Source organism: Parasteatoda tepidariorum, chromosome 3, assembly GCF_982258835.1.
Source record: "Parasteatoda tepidariorum strain Cologne lab strain chromosome 3, Ptep-v5.0, whole genome shotgun sequence".
NCBI classification, from domain to species: domain Eukaryota; kingdom Metazoa; phylum Arthropoda; class Arachnida; order Araneae; family Theridiidae; genus Parasteatoda; species Parasteatoda tepidariorum.
This window is the reverse complement of record NC_141757.1, coordinates 2,939,858-2,960,432: the sequence shown is the minus strand read 5'-3', so window position 1 is coordinate 2,960,432 and position 20,575 is coordinate 2,939,858. Positions and strand designations below refer to the sequence as shown.

The 20,575-nt window shown below is 29.5% G+C and overlaps 1 protein-coding gene across 1 annotated transcript; it reads right to left on the bottom strand.

Moving 5' to 3' along the window:
- Positions 1 to 1,589: 1,589 nt before the first annotated feature.
- LOC107439715 (uncharacterized) lies at positions 1,590 to 20,481 on the bottom strand. The gene is made up of 8 exons (XM_016052394.3): positions 20,052 to 20,481; positions 14,656 to 14,844; positions 12,790 to 12,876; positions 9,503 to 9,566; positions 9,293 to 9,419; positions 8,221 to 8,464; positions 5,176 to 5,321; positions 1,590 to 4,865 (listed from the first exon to the last, which is right to left on the bottom strand). Exons 1-8 carry the CDS (start codon positions 20,101 to 20,103, stop codon positions 4,701 to 4,703), a joined length of 1,074 nt encoding a protein of 357 aa, XP_015907880.1. The 5' UTR covers positions 20,104 to 20,481; the 3' UTR covers positions 1,590 to 4,700.
- Positions 20,482 to 20,575: the final 94 nt, after the last annotated feature.

Here is a 20,575-nt window from a genome sequence, read left to right as displayed (position 1 = left end):
TTAAAGTTTCTTTACTTAAAAACTGTGTTTTCATTCTTATTTTCTACTCGCACTTTCATTCTGTGACATTTAAAATTTTTAGTCTATCATTAAATTAAATGGTACTGAAATTTTTTTTTTTACATTTAATTATTTTTGACTAAATGTGTTTCATAATAAGGAGCGTTTGATTTGCTTAACTATGTGCAGAGATAAACTGATGAAGCAAAAATTGGAAATTAACATTAAAGTGTAGACAATTTTGGTCACTTTTCTGAGGCCATATTTTAAACTAGAGAGGCCATATTTTAAAGATGGCGGTTATCACTATAATTTAAGGATTAAGATTCAAAATATAATCACAAAAAGCTATGTTTATTCAGAGGAAGTTTTTCTGTTTGATTCTGCAACTTTTTACTTACTTAGCATTATTACGTCACACCAGAGCTGCACAATGGGCTGTTGGCAACGGTGTGGGGAACATACCTGAGAATGATCCGAAGACATGCCATCGCAACTTTGATCCTCTGCAGAGGGGATGGCTCCCCTGTTTTGGTAGTCGTATGTTAGTAATTATTCAGAAATAACGTACATAAAATATGAATGCATAACTAAATTCCTTAAATATGAATTGCTTTAAATTTGCTCATCCAGGCATATTTACATTAAAAAGGGAAAATTTTCTAAATTTATTTACTTTTTAAACTATGGCTAGATAGTGTCACAAATTCTTTTAAATTTTTAAAATATCCTTTTATCATGTGCTATGCTTATAGCCAGTTTCGCATAACTAAACTAACCGAATCATCCGCAATAAATATTGTTTAGTGTTGAAATTTTTATTTGAAATAATGCTTTTGACACTTAATATGTATCAAAACGGCATAAAATATTTAAGAAATGAGCCTATTAATTTTAAATCATTGCATAGGTGTCAAAATTTCTAAAAATATATGCGAATGAAGAAAAATATTTATTAAACATGTTTAAATTTTTTTTTATTTTGCTCGTGTCACCCGCACCTTAGATCATTAGCACAGTTGTCGCTAAAATGGATAGTGACGCAAATATGATATGCGAAGGGATAGGAATATTCTTTTTGGCCTACTTTTTTAGTACACTATTGTCCATTTCAGTTATAGACATTGTTCTCCTTTGCTTTCTAATTAATATTGAATACTGCATTTGAGGGGGTCATTTGGCGGATACTTTAATGATTTTTTATATTTTTTGGGCTCACAGGAGAACTTTCCTATTAATTTTAAATCATTGCATAGGTGTTAAAATTTCTAAAAAATATATACATATGATGAAAAAAATTTATTAAACATCGTTAAAAAAATATTTTTTTGACCATGTCACCCTAGATCATTAGCACAGGTGTCGCTAAAATCGATAGTGACGCAAATATGATATGCGAAGGGATAGGAATATTCTTTTTGGCCTACTTTTTTAGTATTTTTGTAGTAGTAGACACACTACAGTGACATACTAGAAAGAATGCATGAATTTTGTACTACAGTATATGCTTTCATAGTTTAATCAAATACTTATTCTGTTCCTATATTTTGATTTCCCCCCCCCCCATACAAATATTAAAAAAAAACAACTAGACGTATTTACTTTTATTGTTAATTGAAATGTTTGCAAAAGATACATTGAATGTCAGTATACAGGAAAATGACTATAATGTACAAGAAGATCTTAACATTCAACTTAAATGCTAAAAAATGATGACAAAGCAGTCAATGAGATCTACATTCCTTAAATAATACAACACAGAACTTGTAACACAATAAATTATACTGTAGCTAAGTATTTTTTTCTTTTCTTTTTCCTTTCCTGCTTTTTTTATAATTATACGAGATTAACTCATTTTTGGCCAAAGGTGCACAAACGCACCATTACAATAAATATATATTTTTTTATTAACAAAGTGACATATATTTTTCAGCTATTGTCAAGGGTTCTTAAGACACCTAAAAATTAATAGTAATTCAATTGGAGTAAGCACTTTCTGTCGAGAACTTTTTTAAACTTAAAACAGCTATTGGCAAATAAAAATGTTTGAAAAATGTATAATTTTTTCTAAAAAAATTTTTTCTTCTGACTAAAATGTATAATCTTTTGTTTTTATGATTGATTAAAATTGTACCACAAATAACAAATTTCATAAGAATAAAAAAACAAGCGTTCATCTAAATGGTTTGTTGATTGATTTGGTGAATGGTGCACCATTTTGTTTCTTAAATAAAATATCACTTTTTTTAAGTCTTAATAAATATAATGTAAGCATATTTTAATGAAAATAATACCACATTTTTAAAATCTATATGCTTGGCCTAAAGTGGGTTAATATTTAGTTGTTTAACTCTTTTACACTAAAAATATTGTTGTTAGCAACAAAATGCGGATACATTGCATTGTAAAAAGCAATGTCACAATTGATTAATTGACCTCTCTATGGAATAACTTTTTTTTTAAAAATGAATTTAAAAAAAATAGCTAAATAACAAATACTTAAATAGAAATGTCAGCTTTTTATAGAACAATTCCTCACTAACAAAATTTATACAATATACCTATTTTACTTTTAAAATGAATTGGAAACTAATGTAATTTTTTAAAGTTAATAAATCAGAAATATCACAGATTCCTTCAATCTTATGAGTAATAAATGACTAGTTTAACAATAAGATTAGTATATAGAATATATTAGATGATACAAAAAATCACATCAAAAATTATTTCTATTAATATTTTACATCATTACCAAAAAATGAATAATTAGGAAAAATATTTGCTTCTAAAAAAGATCGAAAAAGTAGACTCTAGTTAACTATTATATTTTATTATAAATATTTTAATAGGACGTATGAATTTTACAATGGTCTTAAGAGGACGCAATACCACGGAAGAAAACTTTTGTCACAAATTCTCTTTCTTCTTCATTACTAATTTAAAAGAAAGAAAAAGTAAGTTCAGGCAAAACTAGAGTTTGTCATAAAATTTCAATTGCTGAAAAAATATTAAATTGCAAACAAATTATTCGAAGAGAGCTTCTTCATTGTGTATTAATTATCATCTCATAATTTATTTTCATTTGCATATTTTAAAATTTTCTTTTCAGTATTTAAAACTTCATGGGTTACTCTAGGTTTGTTTGAACTCACTTTTTCTACACTTTAAATTAATAATGAAGGAGAAAGAGAATTTGAGAGAAAAATTTTCTCCCACGGTATGACGTCCTTTTAATAATTTAAGACTGTTAATACACTTAATGCTAGTTTAACCTTCGTGTTCACTTTCTGTTCGAAATAAGTTTAACACAGAAAAATAGAACCTGGAACCTTAATGTTAACTTCAAATTCACTTTCTATAAAAAAAAAAAAAGTATGTAATAAATTATTAGGACAAATTAAACCTGCAGTAAAAAAAAATCTTGAAAGTTTAAAGTCATTTGGGTGAAATATAAAACAGGGTGCTAGGCCAAATCTTTCAACAAAAAATAAACACCTTTTAAGTACTTTTTTAGCACTTAAAAAATATTTTTAAGCACTATATACATTAACAAAATGCAAAACAATTTTCAAAACCTTTACATGATCATGATAAAATAACTAGTTTCTGACTAGGAACTCTTTTCGTGATTATATTAGCCATCATAAAATTATCAAGAGATATTTTGGTTCGATATCAAAGGGGGGAAAATGAAGTCTGAAATTGAGAATATCTTGCAACATGAGAGAGCAATAATCTCATTGAACCCAGTTCAGTAGATGCACCTGTGGAATCCAAAGTATTTTATTAAACATGTAAAATAATTGGCACATTTAAATGCTATAGACCGAACGTAAGCCATTGTGGTCGAATGAATTGTTAAAACATAGAATAGAACAATGTGAAAAGCACACTTTTGCTTACAACACGACGAAAATTGAAATGGTTAAGAAAAAAAATCTAACTTTCGAATAGGGAAAATTAAGCACTTTTTCAAAACACTCAATGAAAAAAGCACCTTTAAGGGCTGTTAAAAAATGAAAATAACAAGCACTTTTTAAAAACGATAGGCAGCTTTAATGTTTGATTGTGGGACTGCACGCGTGTTTTGTGCGATTGTATATACAATAGTTGTTGAATCTACATAATAAAGAGTAAAAAAATGTATCACTTTGCGTTGTCCCTTGTTTTAAAAACAATCTTTCAAAAGCTAATATTTAACTTTTTTCATTTGCCGGATATAATTAGGGATAGTCAACCAGATGGCTAATTAAATGTTTTTTTACACATAAAAAATTAAAATTTCAACTTAAAACTTGTGCATTATTTTAGTTCCTTGTATTTATTAAAGAAATAAAAAAAATATGTTTATTCTTTTATCTCAAAACAATTGGTAAGGGAAGCCGTTAAGCAATTTTTAAAAAACCTATGATCTTATTTTGATTATGAATTTTTTTTTTTTAACTTCATTTTTGTATGGAATTTATATAATTAGGGATAGAACTTTTAGCATTAAGGTACAACAGCCTTAAATACACAATATTATCAGTTATATAAAAGCCTCAATTAAAAGAAGAAACATATTTTAGAAAACTTACACCAATTCACACTAATTTTATGAACATTATATAATACTAATATATAAATGCCTTTCGAATACATTATAACATTGATAGCACTGCACAGCAAAATATTTGATAAAATTCCAAATAATAGTATTGCTACAATGCTGTTCGCTCGTCATAAACGACAACAGCTTCATTCTCCACTAAGGAATCTGTGTCCTTGTGGACGACGGTCACAAAGGGTGTACGACTTTTGTTCATGGCGATGGCAGCAGCACTGTCGCTTCGCATTCTGTTCTTACGCTTTTTACTAAAGCTAACCTGGAATAAAATGAGGGATTTATGTATTTTCAGGGTTGTCACAGAAAAGAAAATAGTTGCTTTTAGTAACCTAGAGTATGAAAATAGTTGCCTAAAATTACGAATTTAACTGCCTAAATAAGAACAAAAATATGACTAAAATTTATTTAAATGAATCAATTGTCATATACCATGATCCATTTAAAAAAAAGTTTTATACAATTATAAAAAATGTACACAACAGAAAATGCATACTTAGATAAAAGTTGAAAACAGTAAAAAATTATAAAGCTAATGTTGATGAAGGAAAAAAACTAGGCAAAAGAGTTACCTTAGCATATAATTCATTAACATCGTCTTCTGTAGAAAGAGGGCGAGGACGTGCCCTTCCCCAAAGAGGGAGACTTCTAGTTTTCATCGTAGTATTTGGGTTAACAGCAGTGTAAATAGAGCTATATGCAGATGCACCATCTAAGGCTGAAACAAATATATTTTTATTTGTAGATCAATTAACCATTATGTAAATTTTAAATCAAAAAGGAATTTTTTTAAAAAAAGGGGGCTTTAACAATCTGCGGTTGTTTAACACCATCTTAACAAATCCTCGTTTATTTAATTCATAAAAATCTATCATGATTGTTGCAAATGAATGTTTAGTTGTGAAATTTGATTCTTAAACATATATTAGTTATTCGAGGGAGAAATTCAAATAATGGATTAGTCCTCCTTGTATGTCAGATTCAAATCGTTGATAGATTATATAATCACTTCATAAAAGAAAATCGTTCCATTGACACAGGCAAATGTTTTTTTCTTCTGGGTGATTCCTTCAAATGATTATTTCATCATTACATGCAGAATTTATACGAGCTATCTGCGAAACTAAACTCTCTAATACTAATATCTTTCTACAAGATACTTTTAATAATAACAAATATATTGTAACTCATTTAAAATAACAAAAGCGCTGCATTTACGAAAGGAAAAAAAAGAAGGAAAAAAAACTATTCATAACTTTTTTTAATTGAACATATAATAATTTTTTATTCTAATATTATGGGTGATATTCTCACATTTTGTTGAGGGTATGCAGAATTATTTTCTTCCTCGCATTTTGTAAATAATCGTCACAATAAATTAAAAAATATTACAAAGCATGAAATCTATTATAGTAATTATCGAAAAAAAAGATCGAAGGTGAAGTCACGCGAATCAGACTAATCGATTGCGTGTTTCATTTCGAAATTAAGTTGTAATAAATAATACAGTATTAAAAATATCGTATTTCTGTGGAGAAATCCACAGCAATAATTGCCAAAAGTTTGATAGAATTATTGCTTTAAAAAGTAAATACTCAAGTGGACGATTCTAATTTTCCGTATTGTTCAAAATATATAGGGATATTTAAATAAACATGTGAAAACCAATATCAGCAACTGCCGAAAATACCCTTGACAAAAGTAGAAAAATATAGTGTTAATAAAAAAATATTTATTGAAATGCTACATTTGTGCACCTTCATGGGTAAAATTAAATTTGCTGATCAGATCATATCCACGTTCATGACATTCTGTGGCATGGTAAACAGATAAGGGATGGATTACCGTAATTTCGAGGAAATAGGCCGCAGCATTATTGATTTAAAACTTGAAAATCAACTCATTTTTTTCACCTGTTTCTGTGCCTTTTATTTATTTTTTCCTGCCTAATGTTACGCCAAGAAACGGTCAGCACACCTGGAATTTCCCCCTCCCCAATCCTTTCTTGGAATCACTTTCTGGTGACCACTATCCACAAGAGAACAAAGTCTCTCTTTCCCCTCTGTCATATGAACAGCTGTTGAGTCTAGGAAATGGGCTTGGAGTGGAGAAGCATAAATCAGAAAGGAATGAATGAAGGACATCAGGGTGGGGCCAGTGATAACCTTAACTGTAAAACAAACACCCCTCTGTTTCTTGCAAGAAATATGTCTCTTCCACTTGTCATGGAGGCCTCTCTCCACTCCCCTCTTTTCTTCAGCTGGTTGTTAAAAACATGTGTATGTTTGTCGATTAAAGGATGCTGATGAGCTTGGAATGACCTTCAATAATCTTACAATTAGAATGTTCAAAAAGAATTTCAACTGAGAGTCAGAGAAGAGGGGAAAAAGGAAAGTGTGTGAGAATTATAGACAAGGAAAAAAGAAAGACCGCCCTAGGCAGAGTCAGTAAAAAAAAGAAACCTGATTTGAGAAGCGAAAATAGGGGGAGGAATTGCAAAAAATAGAAACTTGTTTTAAATGCTTGGGAGAGCGCTTTTTATTTTTTTTCATTGCTCATATTTCTGTCTGATTTCGATCATCTTCCTCAACTTATAATTTTTTTTATCTTCAATTCTGATGCCTTTTTGTTTTATTAATATTTTTCTTTCGTTGATATTTTGTTTCGTTTATACTATTTTCGTTTTGTTTTAACATAGCTTGTATTTAAGTTATCCATTTTAAATGGATAACTTAAAGTAAACTCCCATAAAGAGGTTAAAATTATACCTCTGTGCTTAAGCTGTCAGCAATTAAAAGAGAAAAAGAAACTGTGATAAATGGCTTTAAAAAAGTGGAAATCATTCCGGGACAAAACGAAACCGAAAGTGAGGCTGAAAGTGTGAGAGATGGAGATTAACCTGAAATAAACAATTAACTAGTAAACCTAATTTGCCCTGATACAGAGAGTTCTGATTTTGAGGGATTTTTAAGTGCAGTGATATGAATGTATAGTGATAGGTGATATCTAAATAAATTATTTTTAAGTTTTTCTTTGAACAAAATTCGTTTGGATTTATCGTTTATTGTTAAAACAGGATTTTGAATTGTTGATTTAAAAGTAAGATCGTTTTATTTTTAAATATTTTCGTACTTATTTTAATGGTTTTTGATATATTAATTACTTTATTTATATTTAAATGCTTCAAAATTGGAAAACGATTAATTTTACTTAGAAAGTTATTATAGTTGAGCTATTTTATATACTAGGATTTTGCATATTCAATATCCTTTTACTGGTTTTTATTTAACTATTTAAATTATATACATATGCATATTTAGAGCATGTGTTAAGTCTTTAATCAATACCTGCGTTAAGTTCAAAAGTTGTTAATTGTTAAAAATTCGGCGTGGTGCGGCGTGTCCGGTGAGAAGCCCTTTTTTCCAGTCGATTTTTGAGGGCGCAGCGTATATACCAGGGCGGCGTTTCTCCGCAAAATCCGGGTACTAATATTTAGAGAACATAGACTGGTTCAAAAGTAAGATACAAATCTGTCTTATTTGACTTCAAAAATAAAATTAATTTAATGTAATTTACTGTAGTCATTGAAATAAATTAATTGGGTAAGAATTGCGTACCATTGCAAGAGGCATATAGGACTTGAGGTGGTGTGTCATCAGAACCTCTGAATGCCATTTCAGGAATGCTGGGAAGTGGCATGGATAGTTCGGCCGCATCCTCCAAGTGATGATAGTAATGAGGATGGACTGAATGTGCTCGTTTTGGAGAGTAGAGATTGGATTGAAATATTGGTAGGTGGACAGGTTGGCTGACAGGTCTTTTCTTTGATGACTGTCTGTTAATGGAATGCAATTTAGAAGGCTGAAAAAGAAAAATTAATTGAGTTTCAGGTATATGAAGGGGTAGAGAGACCAGTAATTAAAGTGTATTTTATGTGTTGAGTTTCTATTTTAAATCCGTATTAGAGTTTATAACGATCGATAAATCAATCAAAATGTGGACAAATATTCGATTATATAGTGTTTTTAGGAGATCTTTTTCTGATGAAATTTAAATCGTTTCCTGACCACTCCAAGTCAGAAATTATTGCCGTAATGTCACCAGTTAAATTATCAGTTTCCTCAATTCCTGCTATTAGTTCACACTCTCTCAATATCTTGTTCAAATTACCAATCATTAATAAAATACTTTACATTCATGCACTCAAGTTCAAATACATTTTTTTTAAAAACTTGTTGTGGATGACACTTGATGTTAATACAGTTTTTATTTCAAGTATTAATTCATTCATTAAATAGGGATAAGTGAAAAACGAAAAGGAGTTTTCTGATGGGATGAGCGTTAGTCAGTGGTTTAAATTTTACTCTGAGCGATTCAGTTTCTCAAATTTTTTAAAAGTAACATCAGTGATAATTCTTAGCTTATAACTCTATTTGCCCAAAAAAAAAAGTTTATTATGCACACTTAAATATTTAATTACTATATATTCACTGTGTCAGATAAATTCAATAAAGAACATGACATGGAGTTGCCTTCTAGTCCAATTATTAGTTGACTGGGTCTTGAAACAATTGTTCCTGCATTACCCCTTTAAGTATCGCTTTTGATATTGTAAAATTTTCATAGAATCATGCAAAACAAGAGGAAAATCTTAAGAAACAATTTCTTCGGTTGAAAAAAAAATCTTACTTCTTTTCCCTCCTTCAAAGGAACAGACTGAGATCGAGTAAGAATCGACTGGCAAAGATCGTTTTTAATTCCTATTGCACATGTTGCAATCTGACTAGATTTTGAACCCAAGAACACAACAGAATCACTGCAGCAACCGAAAAGAAAAAAACAATTAGTATACCTCAATGCAAGAATCATAATTAAGTTATCAGCAGGAGCATTGATTACCTATGCATCATTGTACCACTTCCTTGTTTAATTGAGCATTCATCAGCACTTGAATTATCCAAACCTATTGAATGAGAAAAGTAAAATATCACAAGACTTTTACTCAGAGTTGGCAAGGTTTAGGACAGAATGGATTAATCCACGGTTTAAACCGTCCTGCCCAAAACCTTTTTACTTAAATTATGTCACAATTTTAAAAAAATGTGAAAAATGAAAGGTTAATTTTTGAACAAGAAACAAAATGAAGACAAGTTTATGTTTTACTAAAAAAGTTAATTATTATTTTTAATATTGCATTATTTATCCTTTTGCAAAAACATAATTTCTCAATATCAAAAGCATATTTAAAGGATTAAGTACTCACTTTTTTTGTTCATTGAATTGTGAAGCTTCAAAAGTTATTAATTTTTTCCTATTATATTATTTTCCTTTAATAATTTAAATTAAAAATTAAACTGAAGTAAAAGTATCAAATATTTATTAATATATGTAATTATTATGTGTACAATGTACATACAGAATTTTAACCTTTTACCAATGTTCAAGGTTTTGGACACTTTAAGACAGTTTAGGACAGTAAAACTCATGTGTTCTGTCCAAAACCAGTTTAAGACGTCCAAAACCCCAACCCTGTTTCACTATGCCATTTATTTTAACGAAATACATTTTTTTTCTGGTGTTTAAGTAAGAAATACTTAATGAGAAAGGGCAAAACATTTTTATTTATTAAAAGTAAAGTCTTAAAATTTGCTGTACTTTTAGATTATGGATAACTAGGCCATTTGGCCTGCTACGCTAATGTAGACCTTTAGCAGGGCTAAAGAGAGAATAGAACGGCTAGGTCACTTATTAGAAGAGACTCGTGATGCTCCGAGCTTCTGATTTCAGTCAGTGACGCCACGGCGGCGAAAGCATCACCTTCACATTCATGAAATAAATTGCTTCGCATGTAACTAGCATCTTTTTTAAACTTAATTTCAATACATTCATTGTTTTTTATATTTTTAAGGGGATTTTCTTCTAATATGATTGCAAAAATGTAACAGTAGTAGTCAAATATCAGCTTGCGCGATAGGGACCGGCAAGAATTATAAAACACAAAATGAGAAAACGCAATTTTTGAGAAACTTTTGATTTCACCATTAAAATTGATCCCGTTTTGTCACTTTAAACAGAAAAGGAAAAAAAATTTACAAGGTCCAAAGAAAAGAAAATCCTGAAATTCAAAAATAAAAGTCATTAAAGTAGTTTTTAAGGTCATATTAAAATGTTTATCTGATTTAATTATAATGCCTTAATTTTAAATATTTATGAGCAAATGTATTATGTATTACCATTATTATATGCTCAAAGATTATTTTTTTAGTAATTATCATTTAAAATTTTTGCTCCCTAGTAATAATATATACAAAAAAAAATTGCTATTACAATTATGAATAAGAAAATATATTACAATTAGTCATCCCAATTAATAAAATATAAGGATACTTTTATAGTTACATATTCTTATTAGACAATATGTTACCATAAAAGTGTTCTTAAATGCTTTCATTTATTTAACATTAAAAGTTAAAAACTAAAATTAGAAAACTAACAACTAAAATTTTTCTTTTTCTTAATACTACAAAGAAATACCAAGAAAATGCATAAATACTATATTTTTGAACAGAAATAATTTGTTGTCAGTGTAAAGTTTGACAGGTATTATCAGAAAAGTGTCAGAACATTCAACTCATTTCTTACTGAGAGCAGCAAATTTTTCATATCCTCCAGTTCTGATTTTTGAGATCTGTGTGTGGCATGAGGTCATGAGGTGGGGAATCGTAGCTTTAGCTTTGAGTACAGAATAAACCAGAATAGTGAGTCTGGACAAACTAAATCAGGGTGGCCACTCAAATCAGATTTCAAATTTCCCTGATTTTTCCAGGTTTTCCAGATAAAAATCTTAAAATTTCCAGGTTTTTGTTTCTTTTTTTCTTATAAAGTATAGGATGTGTACAAGAAAAGTGTCTATATTATAAAATATTTTATTCAAAATGTTATTTTTTTAACATATCATCTTGAAAAAAATAATTTATATTGACAATTTTCAAGATTTTTTATTTATTTTTTAATGTTTTGGCATAAAATTTTGAATCAAAAATCATATATTGACCACCAAAGGAGCCTTTTTTGTTTAAAATTAAAATATGTGATAAGAGGTTAAAATGAAATAGAAAAAATTAGCATTAATGCAACAATTGTAACAATTTGTCGACAAACATTGCTGTTAGTGATTGTAAAAAAATGTGTGATTGGTTGGTTTGCTCAGAAAAAATAATTCACAGATTTCTTTGAATAGGAGTAGAAAAGCTTTCAGAAAAAGAGTGCGATATAAAATCTATTATCATAAAATTATAACCAACTAATTTTTGGAGACTTTTATAAAGTTAAAAATACAAAAACATTTTGTCAAAATAGAGAAAAAAAATAACCACCAAAGCATCGGAACAAACTTGAGCCATAAATGGATTCAGCCCAAGGACAGAATTTAAAAACAGAAGCTAATATCCTAATCCCTTTTCCCACCAGAATCTTACCTAAATTTTCCTAAATTCCCATAGCGGTCAAAAGTTTCCACATTTGTTTAGCAACCGTGGAAGAATTTTATATGGCATTCTAGTTTAACAGAACTATAATGGAGCAAATTGTGATGCAAGCAAAGTATTGCTAAGTTGATGATATTTCAACTGTTTGGCGATACATTTCCGTTAAAAAAAAGTGGGTATAATGGATGAAATAATTTAAATTAAGAAAATTAGCAAATAATTTAAATTAGTCAAATTTGAAAAATCATCAAAGAAAAATTTCCAGCTTTTCTTTAAAAATCCCTGATTTTTCCAGGTTTTTATCCAAATTTCCCTGATATTTCCAGGTTTTTTCCAGTATAAAAAAAATTCCCTGATAATTCCAGGTTTTCCAGGTGGGTGGCCACCCTGTAAATGTTTTAGGGTATATTTAATTTTAGAATGTCTTTTTTTTTCATTCTAGAAATTTCTTTTACTCTCAGGAAACTGTGTTCTTACATTTATTTATGTCCAATAAATGAAATATTAATTTCCTGACAGTCAGTGTCATGTTTTTTCCCCCTACATTTGTGTTACAAACTAATAATCAAAGCTGGAGTGGGGTAGGGGGGGGGAGAATTACTTCTGAGATTATTATCTAATCATCTATGAAATCTGTATTTTAAAAAGAAACTGAACAGAAAAGTTTAGATAAATACTTAAGCAGCCTGAAATACTTACAATAAGCCTTGTCTGGTCGACCTCTTAATTTGCAGCAATGCCATACAATAAAAACAGCTAAAACTATGGTTATTAAACCAGCCGCTCCTAAAATTTCAAACACAATATTTGTAATAAAAATACGAAATATTAAAAAATAAATATTTTTACCCGATTCCCGCACAGAATGATAAGTTTCACAATAAAAATGTGTCACAATGACATTAAATATTTTTGGTTTCAAAATAAGTTACACTTGTGTTTTTTAGAAATCTACTTCACTTCCATTTCTTAAACAGGGTGCATAGCCAAATCTTTCAACAAAAAATAAGCACATTTTAAGTACTTTTTAAGCATTAAAAAATATTGTTAAGCACTATATACATTAACGAAGAGATAAACAATTTTCAAAGACATTGCATGATCATGATAAAATAATTAGTTTCTGACAAAAAACTCTTTTCTTGATTATATTAGCCACCATAAAGAGATTGAGAGATTTTTCGCTTCAATTTCAGAGGTCGGAAAATAAAGCCTGAAATTGAAAATATCTGCAAAATGCAGCAGAGTTGCAGGTGAGAGTGCAAAAATCTCACCGAACCCAGGTCAGTAGACGCACATGAGAACCCGCAAGTATTTATAATCAAACATGTAAAATGATTGGCACTTTCGTACACTACAGACCGATGGGATGCCGAAATAGATTGTGGTTGAATGAATTGTGAAAACATTGAATAGAACAATGTGAAAAGCACGCTTTTGCATAATATGTGGCAAAAATAGACATGGCAAAGCAAAAATAAATAAATAAAAGCGCCTTTACAGACTTTTAAGAAATGAAAATAATAAGCACCTTTAAGCACTTTTTAAAAAACCTAGGCACCAAGTTGAATGATAATGAATGAAAGCAGATTTTTTCACCTCTTTTCTTTAATATTATTAATAAATGACATATTTCCATTGCTTTAAATTTTTTATAGGATATCTATAGTGTTCTAAAAGCTATCAAGTATTATTTCTCCAAATATAATAACAATAAAGCCTTTTGTGGTAAGCATTGGGCTGTTGATGGATTCTCAGTCATTATTAGTTTGTTAAGAACAAAAAATATCCAGAAAATGAAGTAATCCTGCAATAATTTATTTGCAGTTTGAAACTTTGTAGTTTAATTGAGCTCACTTTTCTCTCAAATTCTTTATGTAGGTGAACTCAATTGTTAATAAAATACTTTTTATTCATCCACACAAGTTCAAATACATTTTTTTAAAACTAGCAGTGGATGTTAATACAGTTTTTTATTAATTCGTTCATTAAATAGGGATGAGAGAAAAACGAAATGGAATTTTCTGATGGGTTAAGCGTTAGTCATTGTTTTAAATTTTACTCCAAGCGATTCAGTTTTTCACAAATTTTAAAAATAACATCATATCAATTTCTAACTTATATAAATCAATCTTTTCTATAGATCTATTTGAACAAAAAAATATTCAATCACTTTATAATTCGCTGTGTCAGATAAATTCAATGACGAACATTACGTGGTAGCAAGCGTGGTCCATGTCACCAAATTTATACTTTTATAAGCTGTCTGATACCACACTCCTTTTTTTTAAAAAAATCCTAAGATTAGTTTACACTCTCCCTATATTTGTATATCTTACTCAACTTTTTAATCGTTAATAAAATATTTTTTATTCCTTAATTCAAGTTCAAATACATTTTATCAAATATTAATTCATTGACTAAATTTAATTAATTCATTCTAGTTTTATGTTGGAGAAAATTTTTTTTAACAGCTTAGTAAAAAGTAATTAAAATAAAATAAGTAGGAATTGACTTTATTAATTTTTTTATATTATTTGTTTTACTGCGTATGATAGATATTACCTATGGAAGCAGCTACTAGAATGGTGAGATCAGTGATTGCGAAACCAAGAAGCATTCCGGGCTCTGAACTATTTGAGGGCAGAGCAGAAACATTGTTTGCCCTATCCATGTAGGCCAACATTGTGACACTCTGCTGCAGAATTATTTCTCGATATTCGTGTGAACCAGAAGACTCGCCTTCCATTTCTCCTGTTGACAAAAAAAAAATAATCTTATTTTCAAATATGCAATCATAATAAATTAAAACAATATTGTAAATAAAATTATCCAAAAAAAGAAAAATCAATCAAAACTATGTTAACTCATAATTTTATGCATATTATGCAGCTATTGTACGCATGTTTTTCTGTTTCATAATTCATCGATGGGGAACTGAAGTATCATTGGGGATATTTCTGTATCGTGATCTGTCATGCCAACTACAATTGCTAAGGTGCCAAATAGATTTAAAAGTTTTAAAAAATAAACATGTAGATGTTTGCCCGGGGATGGGTACGAGTTATACCTTTCGAGTGGGTCCCTTTCTGAGATGTTTCTTTTTAGTTTCTCGCGGGCCACTTCCCTGAAGTTTCCAAGACTTGGCAATTATTCTGCCACAGATCACGATACGGAAATCTCCCCGTATCATTTTGGGTAGAAGTATTTTTCCTTTCCTATTTTTAGAGAAGGCATAAGAGGTCTCAAAACTTTATAAACTGACAATTTTAGGCACAATCATTAGACAGAAGATGCAATTCCTTGCAGTTGTTTGAATTACGACTGATTTACATAGTTTCTGACTAATTCCTTAAATAAAATTCTAATTTAGTATTTTATTCATAATTCTAATTGTACATGTAAAATATGTTTTAAAACTATATAGATTTCCTTCAGGGTTGGCAAGTTTTTGACACATGACGGTTTTTACCGTCATGTCAAAAACGCCTCTGTCAAAAAACCATAGTTTTGGTAAAATAAATTTGAGTATTTGGTAAAATAATTTTGAATCTTCTCGAATTTTGGACTCATTCATACTAAACTTAGAAATCGACTGAGCAATATAAAATGCGCAAAATTAGCCACTTGCTTTCGTATGCACAGTGACCCCGACTACTGAACATGTAATTTTGTTTGTAATTAAGTTTTGTTTAATGTGCTTTTTTAACCGAATAAAAGTTTTTAACTTGACAAAATAGCAGTAATTCTTGACTTTGAGTTTGTTACTAGTTACAAATTTTGAAAGTTTTGCTTAGCTTATTTCTATATTTAAGAAATGCCAAATTTTAAATTCTTTTTAGTTCTTGAATTTATTAATAGTTCCAAGCTTTTTTGTTTGTTTGTTTATTTCTAACAATTAAGAAGTGCAAAATTTTGAATCCTTTGCAAATCAAGCTATTATGATAAAAGTAAGTATCACTATTTTCAATAAGTATATTACAATATTTCTGTATGAATGTATATCCTTCTATAAGAATACATGTATATAGTTGCAAAATCAATAGCAATCATTTACAACATTCATTTATAAAGACAGTTATGTGAAAATAATATATTATCCGCCATATGCCATAAATTAAAGAAAACAGTAGGTTTTTGACAGTTTTTACCAGTAAAAACACGGTTTTTATCACTGTCATGTCAATAACCAGCTTTTGACAGCAAAAACCCAACCCTGATTTCCTTTGTGGGGTCAGAGTGCCTTTAAGAAAGGCCCTCATTCTGGTTAGGGTATGATCACTTTTTTAGGACTATGGTGAGTTCGACACAGTATGAGTGCACATGTTTATACAAATCAGCAATTCTCAACCCATCCACACAAAATTTAGAATGCAGTGCATGAAAAGAAAGAAGATAATACTGGATACCTTTTTAGCAAACGTCTATGATCGAGGTCTCAATTCTCATAGTTTGAAGGGGAATATGCTAATTAATCAAAGCAGAGCTCATTTTAGGCAGAAAAAAGGGCAGGGTGCAAAAGTTTTTAAAATAAAAAGGGTATTATTAGTCTAAAAAGGCAATAATTTCTTTCTGTGGGATTTACACGTTCTATTAAAAAGCATTGTCAACTAGTAAAAGAAATTTCTTTTTTACTTTACCAAAAGTAGCATAGTACTAATTTTTATTAATAAATTAACATATATATTGAGTTAATGAGCTAATTAGCTTAGTAGGTAATTTATTTAAAATGCATGCATATATTAATAAAATAATAAATGTATGTTTTTAAGTGTCTGTAGTTATGATTTAATAATTAAAATGTTTAATAATAAATATGATTTAATGATAGTGGAAGTAACTGGAAACTTTCAAAGACAAGTGCAACAAGGGTGTGGCTATTTTTCCTTTCCCATATAAATCTATGTATTGACAGCAATGACAAACTAAATAAAAAGAGTTGAAAATAACAAAAGTTTAAGAAATCAATTGTAGAGTTTGGGGAAAAAATAAAGGGTTGAGGAAAAAAAAGGGTATGGAGTCGATTATTCTATATTCACTAATTTACTTCAGGGGCAACAGGGTGGATTCTTTTGACTAAAAGGGCAGCAGGGTGCTGCACCCTGTTTACCCTGCTAGAATGAGCTCTGAAATGCAAATGATATCTTAAGTTACAAAATCAAACACAAAAATGCACTCTGAATAAACATACTTTTTTTGACAAATTCTGACCTCAGAAATAGAAGAGGTAGCCGCAATCTGGGAAATATGGTTCTCATAGTTTGGTCAGGATTACTAAAATGTTAAAAAATACTATAGCAACCACTATATATTTTTCAGCATTCAGAAGAACATGTTTTTGATGCAGAGCTCATTCTAGGAAGGGTAAACAGGGCGCAGCACCCTGCGGCCCTTTTAGACAAAATAATCCACCCTGTTGCCCCTAAAGTATTAGACCCTGATGTAATAGACTCCATACCCTTTCTTTCCTCAAACCTTCTTTATTTCTTCCCCAAACTCTTCAATAGATTTCTTAAACTTTTGTTATTTTCAACTCTTTTTATTTAGTTTGTCGTTGCTGTCAATACATAGATTTATATGGGGAAGGAAAAATAGCCATCACACCCCCTTGTTGCACTTGTCTTTGAAAGTTTGCAGTTACTTCCACTATCATTAAATCGTAATTATTATTAATCATTTCAACTATTAAATCATAACTATAGACACATATATATATATATTATTATATACATATTATTTTATTAATATATACATGCCTTTTAAATAAATTACTAAGCTAATTAGCTCATTAACTCGATTTATATGTAAATTTATTAATAAAAATTAGTAATTAATGATTGCTTTGCTACTTTTAGTAAAGTAAAAAATTCTTTTACTAATTTACAATGTTTTTTAATAGAACGTATAAAGCCCATAGAAAGAAATCATTGCCTTTTTAGAATAATAATGCCCCCTTTTTAAACTTTTGCACCCTGCACTTTTTTCTGCCTAGAATGCCTATTTTTTCTGCCTATTTGATGTACCCACTTTATCCCAGAGTAGGGTAAAGCTATATAAAATATAGAGCATTGGATACTTCTTAAAACCAACAGAAAATCCCTATTATATCTCAATATGAATTTTTAAATCTATAGAATATATAGACATAAAAAAAAATCCCTACCATAGAACACTTTTCTGCTCTGTGCCTTAGATGTTCCTCATCCAGTTCGAAATAAAATTATTAGTTTTTGCCAGTTTTGAATGATATTAGAAGAAAGTTCCTCGGCAGCTTAAACTAATACACAGTATAAGTTGATCATAAATCGAAAGATTGTACTAACAGTAAAAATTTTATTATAAGTTTTTAAGAATGAAATAAAAATGATTGCCTCAATCCCAATATGTCTTAAAAAACATCAAACAAATTTGTGGCGTAACTACCACTTTAAACAAATACCAATTCACTAGTATATAAGACACGTTGACTTCATTCTATCTAGATGCAACTTTTGATAGACAAAGGTTGACATGGTCAATTAAAACATTCCCTTCAAATTATCTAAATTTAAAAGGAGAGACGTAGCCGAATTATACAACAAAAACTAAGCACTTTTCAAGCACTCAAATAATATTTTTAAGCACTTTAAAAAAGTATCATAATTTGGTAGGGTTGGAAGTTTTTGACAATTGATGGTTTTATCTGATTTTCATTGTCATGTCAAAAAATAAAAACTTATGGCATTGTTTTTGATAATTGTCAATTTGTTTTAAATCATGTAAATTGAATGGGGTTTTCATACCCTACGGACTGACGATGCGCCGAAATAGATTGGGGTTGAGTTAATTGTGAAAACGTTGAGTTGAACAATATGAACAGTGTCTTTCTGCATAATTCGTAGCGAAAATCAACATGTTAAAGGAAAAATCTCCTGTTTGATAAGGGAAAATTAAACACTTTCTAAAAACATCCAATGAAAAAAGCACCTTTAAGGGCTTTTAAAAAACTGCGTCTCTGATGTTTATATGATGACAGCAGCCATGGTTGAATGTTCAGGAACGCAGGCAAACAGTAAGGGAGGAAAGAAACTGATATTTATTTAAATAATTTTAAAGAGATGATAGAGCTTTTCACATCATCTCATGAAATCATTTTCAAGCAATGGCGGAGCTCAAATCTTGCTCTGAAATATATGTGCTTTAGCAGGGGTCTGCTCAGGCCTAATTTACTACCATTTAGAGGTACCTTCACAAATTCAACTTTAGGAAAAATGGTAGTTTCACAAATTCAACTTCACGAAAAACGATAGTTTCACAAAATACTTTTTCTAAAAATTTTATTTTTGTATCCCTTAAAAAACGATAAATTCATATTTTTGTGTTGATTTTTCAATATAATTTTTAATTTTTCCAATTTATGTCTAAATTTTCACAAAATAGGTACCTCTCAGAAAAACCTAGACAGATCCCTGTTTAGTTTTTATCTTGGGGAAAGTAGCATACATTCCCCCCCCCCCTCTCCATTTTATAAGGTTTCAGTGAAAAAGGGAAACATTAATAATTATAATTCGTCTAGGTCTATCAAATAGGTCTAGGGAAATTTAGCTTTCTCATGCCTAGTTACAGGGGGAAATGTCTAACTGTTAATTAATGCATACTTAAACTAAAAAATAGATAAAAAGACAGGATGTGAATTTTGAAGTGAGAGAATTAGCATTTCGATTTGAAATAAGAAAAATATTTACATCAAAGGAATAACATAAAAAGATTAGTTGAATCTTTTTATGTATTTATACATATATATTTATACTTGTATAGTTAGTTCCTTGTGGGCCACTTACCCAGAAGTCAACAAAACTTGGCGATTATTTTGATGCTGGTACCAATACGAAAATTTTCATAGACAATTTAAAATTTCAAAATTGTCAAAAACGCTAGGGAACCCGTAAGCTAAGCAACCAATTAAGAAAATCGCAACTTACCAAAATCTGAATCATCATCATAATAAGTAAGTGCGTCCAATATTAATGGCATTTCTTTGAGTACAAAATGGGAAGGAGAATTTCAAGCAATCGAAATTTCACCATCAAATACTATGGAAGAAAATTGTTTTAATTTAAAGACCACCGATTAAAGAATTATTTTTCTTTTTCATCTTGCGCATCTTCGATTCTTCCAGACAAAAGAATTGATCACAATGTGTTTATGAAGCAAGTTTTCAGCATGCTAAAACAGTTCTAATATAAATAGGAATTTAAGTAAAACAATTTAATGACCAAACAATACAGAATAAAGACTTAGAATAAAAAGACATTACATTATTCTATAGCATAAACAACATAAACTACACTAATCACAAAAATAAAGAGTGAAGTAGAAAGAAGAGCCGACGATATAAAGGGGTGGAGTCAATGAGAATTTTTTGTACGATTTTCACGCACAGCTTATTTTAGTACAAAATTAAGTGAAAGCTATAAGCTGAAGTTTATTTTTCCCATAAATCTAT